We start from the raw sequence: 9,584 nt of genomic DNA, 5'->3' as shown, positions 1-9,584 counted from the left end.
TAGGGGTTGGCCTTGTAGGGTGATAGGATGGAAGAATGCCAGGGGGAAAGGACAGCCAACGGTGGGAATCGAGGCAACATCCGCGTAGGGATGGAAAGAATAACCATTAAGTGGGATTGGAATCCCGAGAGGGTCAAAAGAAGGTGAGTCTGTAACGACAGGTGAGGTCCCTAGCTCAGGAGGCCTTTGGCCATGGCGGTCCATATTCCTGAGAGCAGATGCTCTAACGAGAGCCTTCGTATCCCAAGAGGCTTCTTTCGCCAACCCTTCTCCTGCTCCCTGCCCACCCCTTCGCCTGTGTCCGCCATCAGAGCCTCGCACGCAGCCGGGGAGCCTCGCATTGACGCGGGCCCGCGCGTGAGTCAAGCCTGCGTCACGGCGCCCCGCCGCCAGGGTGGCCTTTCGGAAAGCGAGGGAACAGCGCGCGCCGCGCTCCGCCCAGCTCCGTTCCGCTCCGCAGAGCCGACGCGGACCGGGCGCGGGGACGGCGGCACTCGGTCGGGGCCTTCGCAGCCACGCGCTCCCTCCGCGGCAGGATCTGAGCCCCAGGGCGGCTCCCTAGAGCCCCGAGCGAGCGAAGGGCGGGAGCAGGGTTGGGACTGGAGGCGACGGAGAGAGCGACAAGCCAGCTGAGTCGCGTGAGCCGGCGCGCGCAGCCCCGGGTCCCCACAGCCCCTGCTGGGGCCTGTCGCCGCCTGACTCCAGTTGCCCTCGGGAAGGACGGTGCACCCACGACCCGTCGGGGACCACGGCCACTCGGCGGGAATCCAGGGGCCGAGTCCGCGAGACGGCCCACTCGGGACAGGTGAGTCGCTGTTTGCTCCCCGAATGGCATCCCTGGGACAGCCACTGCAACTTTGCTTGCAGCGGTCCCGCCCCTGTCTGGAAGGCCAGAGGACCCCTGTGCAAGGCGGCGCTTCCTCGGGTCCACACGACCCTACGCTGGCGCAGGGGCTCCTCCTGCCTCCCCAGCCATCGTTGCCTGGCGACGGAGGCCAGAGGCGGCGACGTTCTGGCGCGTCAAGGGTGCACGGCAGCTCCTGCACAGGTTGGACTTGAGCTTGAGCTTCTGGAGCTCAGGATGCCCCAGAACTCCGGAGGTAACAGGACAGCTGCAGAAGCGAGCACTGACAGAGGACCAACTCGGCCAGCTCGGTGGGTCCCTCTGCCCGGAGCGTGCCCAAGGCGCAGCCCCACGGGGAGGCTCCGGCGCTGCTGGAGACCCCAGCCTCAGAAACTCGGCCAAGGGCCCGTGACCTTGAACGGTAACATTGGCTAGAGAAGCAGAACGCTCGCGCCCGAGATGAATATTTAATTCCCAGCCCTGGGACTGCTCCTCGGTGAATTTGGGGCTAGAGTGGAAGAGCCCTTCCTCCCTCGAGGGAAGCGCATCTGGGGACCGAAAGGCAGAGATAGGCGATGTGCACTGGGGGCCATAGTCTAGAGGGGCCAGCTGTCTGGAGAGAGGCCTCCGCCACATTTATATCTGTGCAGACAGAGCTCTGAAGGGATGTTCGCAGTACGTCAGGACTGCTCCCCCAGGGGTGCGGCCGCCTTGGAAGGAAGCCCACTTCATCCTCTTTAAAGCCCAAATAGCTCTATCGTAGGTTCAAGTTCAGTTCTGAGGCTACTTGAACCCAGTAGCTGTCAAGTGGGCATTACTCTTTGAAAACTTCCCTCCCTCCGTCTCTTCACCCTCCCTCCCTCCTTCCTTCTCTCCCTCTCTCCTTTTCTCTTCCCTTTTAGAAATAGTTTAATGGGACATGTGAATTAGGAAATTTCTAAGTTGGGCTACAATGGAAGGCAATTCAGTTGTGAACAAGAAAGAGGCAGGTTGGATTAGGTTGGGTTGGGTGGGGATGAAGAAGAAAGACTGCCATTGCCCTTTTAACAAAAGCTGCCAGGGACTGAGAAAATCCTGAAATGCTTTTATAAAAACAGCACCAAAACTTTAGTATCTACTTTGGTGGGCTTCAGACTATGTGGAGGTTAAACATCTTGTGCCTCCCGCGGTTCTCACATTATACCATCCAGTAAGCTAAGTCCAGTTCTTGGGAGAGAAGGACTTTGAGGTCACACCTGGTTGCCCTTGGCTGTGGACATGGCCATCAGAGGTTGTAGCTCCTGTGTTCCCTTTTCCTCTAATGGAGCAGCTGTGGCTAAGTAGGTGGTTGAGTGCAATAGAGAATTTCTGCAGCTTATCCTACGGTGACTCAGTGCAGGAGGGGAATCGTGCCCACCAGCTCTGATTGGAGTTGGCTTAGCCTGAGTCACACAGAGTCGTGTGTCAGCTGTTTGTGAGTTCCTTGGAGTTCTTTAGCAGGACTCGTGAGCTGGAATGGCCTGAACTCCAGGTAGTGTACGAGTGGGCAAGTCTTCAGGGTAGCTCTCAGCTTGCCTGCTGTTAACAAGGGCCTGTTGAACTCTGTCCCCATGGAGATGTCGAGTCTGGCCAGGCTGCAGAGGGGTCCCATGCTTGTGGTCACAGTTTGGCCTAGTGTTCCATCATGTGCAAACATGGTGACCTTGGGCAAGTCACTGCATCATGGAACATCTGTTTTTGAAGTTGTTAAGGATGCCCTTGGTACCATTTTTCTTACTTTGTGACCAGTGCTAGACATAGCAGGTGCTGCCCAGATGTTGAGTTCCCACCTCTTCCCTCATGGATCTCAGCCAGAGATGATCTCCCCCACCTCTGCTATGCTCCTGAGCATGGTGTGTGTGTGTGTGTGTGTGTGTGTGTGTGTGTGTGTAAGAAGATGGCCAGATTCTGCATGACTGAACCCACAACTCAGCTTCAAATGGAGCCAACTCCAACTTTCAGGTCTAATCTGGAAGGAGAAGCTGGAACAAGAACCAGGCTTGAGTGAGGTGAGCAGTGTGACCATTTACAATAGCTCCTGGATGACTCCAACAGAGAGACCTTGACTCACTGGTGTTATTTATGACTGTGGCCTGTTCCCAAGCTGGGGGACCTGCTGAGTGGGCTTCAGGGGTTCTTCCTCTTTGTTTGGAGACGTCTTGCTGCCGTCTCCCTGCTTACATGTCCTGTTTAGAACAGAGTTAGAAGCTTCAAAAGAAGAGCTCAGCAGAACTGATGTTTGCTTTTCCTAGAGAGGACAGAGGAGGATGGATCTCCCACTTTCTTGAAGGGGTTCTGGGCTTCTTGTCCCTCTCTTCTCTGAAGTCCCTGATCTAGGGCTGACCTAAGATGCGTTTGGTTTAAGAATGAAGAACATAGCTGGGCAGTGGTGGCACACACCTTTAGTCCCAGCACTTGGGAGGCAGAGGCAAGCAGATCTCTGTGAGTTTGAGGCCAACCTTGTCTACAGAGTGAGTTCTAGGACTGACAGGGCTACACAGAACATAAGATCCCCCAAGGTAGCAAAAAAGGTCCAGGTTGACCCATGAGACTCCAACTGAAAGTGTGTGTGTGTGTGTGTGTGTGTGTGTGTGTGTGTGTGTGTGTTTGATAACATTGCATGTTCACTCTGAAGTCACTGCCTTCTGCATTTTGTCTGGAAACATCCAATAGAAACAGAGATAAGAGGATTCCAGAGCAGCAGCAGCCTCCTGCCTGGTGCCCCCACCCCAGATTCTCCTGTCTAGTTTTGCTGCAGTAGGACAATTCATCATTAATCCCTTTAAAACTGCTAAGATAAGCTGCAGAAGAGTTTTAAAAAGAAGGTGGATTGCCCGCACTCCCCACCTTCCAAATCCATAGACAAAGTCTAACTTATCACTGGCTTCCAGGCTATGCTACAAGAAATCCTGACAGCTGAACATCTGAGAAGCAGGGTGGGAAAAACAAAACAAAACAAAACAAACAGACCTGTGCCAGCCTCCCCAGAGCATCGTCCTAGGCTGCTAGAGGTCGGAAGGAGGCACAATCCTGGATTGCTGGTATACTGTCTTGGAACACAAGTGAGGCAGTGTTCTGAGGGAAACGTCCACTGCCTTCCATTCCATTCCTGTACCACCCCCATCTCTCTTCCATCCCTGCCCTCTTTTTCTCAGATAGTGTCCTAGGTAGCCCAGGTTGGCCTCCTACTCACCAAGTAGCTGAGAATGACCTTGAACTCCTGACCCCTCTGATCCCCACGGGCCAAGATTACAAGTGTACACATGCTTTTGGGATTAGAAAATGTAATTCTGGACCGCAGCACTTCATGCTGGAAGCTGGCTTGCATAGATAATACCCAGTTTTTATTGAGGCCTCTGTGCTGTGCTAAATGCTCTATTTACAGGCCATCTTTTCCAATCATTTCTGAGATCCCAGGAGATAGATAGTACTATCCGTAGTTTATAGTTCTGAGAGGTTAACTAATTTGCTCAAGGTCACTCAGATTAGTGAAAGGCGACCTGAGACTTGGCACTTGCTTCTGTCAGACCTCAAATTGCATGTTCTTAGCCGCTGTGTGATATGCTCTCAATAACAAGTTCTTAATAAATGTGGCCGACAGTGTAGGTACTCAAAATAAGGCTTTTTAAACTCTGCAGGCTCTGCTCTTCAAACTATTGCCCTGGAAAAGAAAGAATTAGATCTCTACCAATGGGAAACTGGTAAAAAAAAAAAAAAAAATGACCAGGCCAGGTGGTGGTGGTGCACGCCTTTAATCCCAGCACTTGGGAGGCAGAGGCAGGCGGATTTCTGAGTTTGAGGCCAGCCTGGTCTACAGAGTGAATTCCAGGACAGCCATGGTTACACAGAGAAACTCTGTCTTGAAAAACCAAAAAAAAAAATAAAATAAAATAAATGACCAGACCCACACTGCCAAGGTTTAAGGAATATGACATTTGGTTCCAGGTGAGTTAGAATTGAGAAAAAGATGGTGGACTCTCTCGGTGCGCTGTTGGCTCGCTCCCATCTTTCTCCTCCTGACTTGACCACTCCAGATTTCACTCCCTTAAAGTTTGTCCACTCAGGGCTGGTGCCTGGAGCTAGAAAGGGCAAGGCAGAGCAGGTCGGATGCTACCCTGAGAATCCCCTACATCTGCAGAATCAAGGACAGCAGGAGTGGATGGAGCTCTGGTGTGTCAGGTTTCCCTGCTGGCAGTATGTGCCAGGGATTTGCAGTCTCTGATGAAGCCCAGACCCCGGAGCCAAACTGCTGTTACACCAAAGGTTATTTACTGCAGCTGCTGGCAGGGGCTGGTGAGGGGGATGCTGCTCGCTTCCTGGTCACTATCCATAGAGATTCTCCTCTTCTTAGGCCTCTACCACTTGTGTCCTTGGCTGTTCTTGGAAAACAGGAAGAAAATAGTTTCTTCCTGCCTATCTGTCTCTTCTCTGAGAAGTTGCCATTCCCAGAGGAACAGGCTCTTCCTGTCCTAGCCCGCCTCCCATCCCCAAACCTCAAGAGATCTCAAAGGAGACATTCCTGTAAGTAAGGCCAGAGAATTGAAATGTAAGCATTAATGGTCCCCTGCCCAAGCCGAGAGAGGCTACCCAGAAACCTTTGCTTCAGGGGCAGCCATTTTGTGGAGACACAATCTGCTGATAATTCTTCTTTCTCTCCCTCTTTCCACAAGTAATTAAAGAAATATTGAGACATTCATCAATGTGCAAATTCAGTTATTAAAAAACAAACAATTAGATATTCTCTGTGCTCAGAAAACTCCTATGTGAGAACAAAAGCTCAGAGGCAATATGAATTATCACTGAGTTACTAAAATATTATCTCAGAACCAGGTATGTTTTGTTAGAGAATGGTTCTGGGTCCAGTGAGTCATAGGCTGCCCCAATCTACAACTTAGAGTTAGGGTGTAAAGACCTATTTCCTCTGTAGTTGTGGGATGGGAGTGAAGCCAGAGGAAGTCTAAGTCTAAGCCCTGGCACTATGTTCTAGAGTTTACCCAGCTGTTCATCTAAAGACAGCAAGTTGCCTCACCCCATCCAGCATTTATATTTAGTGGCTTAACTAGAACTTCTTATGAACTACTAATTTGTCATCCATTCTTTTATTTTCAAGTAGAATTCATTGGCCCATACTCCCAGAACTCTGTCAATTGTATTTTTTCTCTGAATAAGAGAAATAAGACACCTAGACCCTTGTGGTATGGTTTGAAGATCCACAAGAGTTTTAAGCAGAGTAGATTGGATGCTCACAAAAGATGTGAATGTCACCCAGTAGGTGGTCCCAGCAGGTGCTGCCAAGTGAGAAGTCAGTGAGGACCCAGGCCATCTCTCCTTGTGGGATCTAAAGGAAAGAGAGCTCATGTCTTTCTGCTGGACTGGTTCCCAAAATGGCTGGTGGGTGCTGTCCACGGTCCTGCCACACCCAAAAGCTAACTGCATGCTAGTAATTTGGGACTTCCTTACAACAGTTAGGAAGAATCTGCTTGACCAGGCCTCCAAGTGCAGTATTCTATTAGTTTTTGAGAAGGACCCATGGAAGTAAGGAAGCTCTTAACCTCATGGTCCATGAGGTTGTTCTTCTGAACCTGTGGTGGTGAGTTTGGGTGCACCATTTTGCAAGGCAGCAGGACATACTACAGATCTTTCCAAAGGGTGCTAACAGTACATATAGTCCAGAAACCATGATGTCCAAATATCTTGGAGTATGTTGGGGTGACCCAGGGCTGCAAAACCTCTTTCATTTACCGTAATGTTCCAGACCAGTACTAATTTTTCTGTGTCCCATGATTTATAAAACTTTGGAAAATACCAACACGTAAGAAAGAATATGTGCTACTTGGTAGATCACAAGGTAAAAACCAAGCTCTTGCATTAATGGCTGGATAACCTTGTACATGATGGTTAGAGTTTCTTTGCTTAGGAATCTTCATCTACCAAATGATGATTGAACTCTCCGTTAGTGAGCATAGTAGGTTGTTGCTTTAGTGAGCGTAGTAGGTTGTTGTTTTAACTTGTTCCCAGTAAGGAATACTTTCTTGCCCAGCTGTCCACCAAGCTGCACAGAGGGCTGGTAAGGAAAGAGATCCAACCCTTCTTGTTCTCAGGAAGGAGACACCATGTGGGGACTGTAATTAAGGGTTTCTGATTACTATTCCTTCAAGAGCTCTTCAGAACTCTGCTGGGTAACTCAGGTAATTGGACACTATGATCCTTCTATGTCTCTTTGAAACAAGAGAAAATAATGAGTTTAAGAAAATCCAGGTCAGAAGATTTGGGCAGATGCTAGGAGACCCATCTGCCACCATTATGAGCCCCCGTGGTAGGGAAAGCCGAGAGCAAGACTTACAGTCATTCACTTTTGTTTTCAAATCTAATTTTAACTTTTTTCTTTCCTAAAATTGGTATACACAGAGGTCTTCCATCTGGGGCCTGAAGTGTCCAACACCCTGGCTCCTCCTATTCTCTTACGTGATGCAGCAGTCTGATCCAGGTCGCTGCCTTCTTTCCCTGCCCTCCCGGTTTCTCCAGTTGTTGAGAATCAATCCTTTTGAAAATAACTGTGTCTGATTGCATCTCAGCTCACAAACCTCCGAGACCTTTCTGCTAGCTTCAAAAACAGCCCAAACTGTTATCCATGTCTGTTGGTCCTGCCTGCTTTGGGCATTCCATCTCCCAGCCTCAGCCCATCCTAGCGTCCCTTACTCAGGGTGCTCTCGCCATAAACCTTTGTGTCACTTACATTCACCAAGCACCCTGGTTCTGTCTCAGGGCCTTTGTGCTTTCCTCTGTCTTTGATGTCTTCCCAGGGCATGGGAATGGCTCGCTCATTCTCTCTCTGTTTAGGCCCCTTTGTTACCTTATCAGAATGCGCTCTACATAATCTCTACATCTCATAGCACCTCTCTCCCAACTTCATCCCCTCATATTGTGTTTTATATATCATATATTTACTGGCCTCCCAGCCTGAGAATAGAAATCCCACAGGGCAGCAACACAATTTCCTCTGTCCTCTGTTGTTCCAGAACAGGGCCCGGCACATAGTGTATACTATTGAAAGAAATAAAGAAAATGAAGGAAAGAGAAAGGAGGGAAACAAAAGGCAATTTTAAGTGTCTTTTCAGTAGTGCCTCTAAGTGACAGGAATCTGGGTTCCATTCTTCCAGGCCAAGCGGTCAGTGGGAAGTCCTTTGAGTAGTCACTTGCATGTCCCCACAAGCTTACCGTGTCCATGGGTTCTCTTTGGACAGTTCCACGTCTATTTCAGGGCATAGCACAGGCGGATGTACCTATCTATGTTCCTGGCTGAGCCAAATTCCTACATTGTCTCAACTAAAGGAGGCAGCCAATGTTGCCTTATGGGGAGTGGGGGGCTCTGTTAACCACAGTCCTTAAGCTTTTATACATGTGAATTAGGAGTGTTCACCCCCATCTCTCAGGTCCAGAAGCTGGAATCAAAAGAGGCTACAGACGTTCCCAAAGAGTACCTTCTGGTAGGTGGCAGAGCAGGACACATGGCTAGGTTTTCTGCTTCTAAACCCATGTCCTCCCATGATGGCATCCAAGTTGAGAGTCAGGCCCTCAAGTCAGACTGTGACAGTGCAGATCCAGTGGCCTCCACTTTTCGATCATGCACTAATTGCCTTATTCCATCATTCCAAAAGACATGTTTATGCTTACTAGTACATCCAAGAAGCATGATGTAATGTGCAATCAATGTCCATTTCAAAATGGCAGCTGGTCTGTGGCAGGAGTGACCTACTTCCATTGGCCCAAGATCCAAGTATCTCTAACTCAGTGAAACATGGGCAATCCCCTGTAGCCTGCGCTCCTTCATTTTAAAATGTGGATAGCAGTGGTACTTCCAGTTCAGATCATGGAGGGATTAAGTAGACAATGGCTGAGTGGTGCTTAGCACTGTGGCTCCCACAGAGGAGGATCTCAAGCAGTGTGACAGTTGAGGTTTGGTCTCTAGCTTGTATTGTAATGATAAATACTGGCCTCCAAGGTATGGTTGCCCCCAGGGAAGAGAGGATCTGCATGTGGTTCCAAATGACACTATATGACATTTTCCCCCAAGTTACCTTTGATTGATGAATAAAGATGCCTATAAGCCTAAATAGCTGAGGAGAACTGAGATAGGTGGGGTTTGAGGTTTCCAGAATTGGGGGTCTGAGGAGAACTATGAGGAGGAGAGAGAGAAGGTGGAGAGAGCAGAAGACCCCATGGGGTAAGAATCTTTAAAACATGGCCATGAAGGCTTGCCAATTGGATTTACTAGTAGCCCAGATGGACTATAACAAGTTATAACTCAGGGTTATGGATAAGTAGATGAAACAGCATAGAGGGCTGATACCTGCCCAGTCCTAGTGCTGATTACGGCTTATTATAAATATAAAGGTTGCGTGTCTTTTATTTGGGAAGTGGATGATCGATCAAAGTCAGGGTAAAACCCCAGACTGAGATTAAATATGTTCTTCAACATGTGACCTGTGGGCTGCAGCTGTCACTGTCATTGCCACATGGGCCATATCTTCAGAGGTCCCCCAGAGGACAGCTCAGCACCTCATGCTATCAGGGTGACCTCATGCCAGCGGGGCACCCTACCACCCATCTTCCATACTGAGCATGCATTTCTCTCTCATGGGAAATGGTAAGAAGGAACCGAACGGTCTGGCTTGCACCGGCCACGCCCACGCCCATGTCCTCCAGTGCCAGTTTCTCCCCC

General features: G+C 49.5%; 1 protein-coding gene across 2 annotated transcripts in view; it reads left to right on the top strand.

Annotated features, from left to right (window-relative positions):
* Positions 1-391: 391 nt before the first annotated feature.
* The window catches only part of Slc6a17 (solute carrier family 6 member 17), a 49,736-nt gene continuing 40,543 nt past the window's right edge, over positions 392-9,584 (top strand). The window contains exon 1 of one of the 2 annotated variants that reach the window (XM_031375135.1): positions 392-805. Coding sequence is in view for 1 of the 2 variants with exons in the window: in XM_031375133.1 (XP_031230993.1) it covers positions 1,082-1,155 (74 nt within the window). In the remaining variant the exon portion in view is untranslated. Of the gene's footprint in view, positions 806-1,064; positions 1,156-9,584 lie in introns of those variants that run through there. The other variant, XM_031375133.1, reaches the window with a different exon arrangement.

The sequence above is a fragment of the Mastomys coucha genome, unplaced genomic scaffold, assembly GCF_008632895.1.
Source record: "Mastomys coucha isolate ucsf_1 unplaced genomic scaffold, UCSF_Mcou_1 pScaffold16, whole genome shotgun sequence".
Lineage (NCBI taxonomy): Eukaryota > Metazoa > Chordata > Mammalia > Rodentia > Muridae > Mastomys > Mastomys coucha.
The sequence above is the reverse complement of the archived record's forward strand: the minus strand, read 5'-3'. Positions and strand labels throughout refer to the sequence as shown.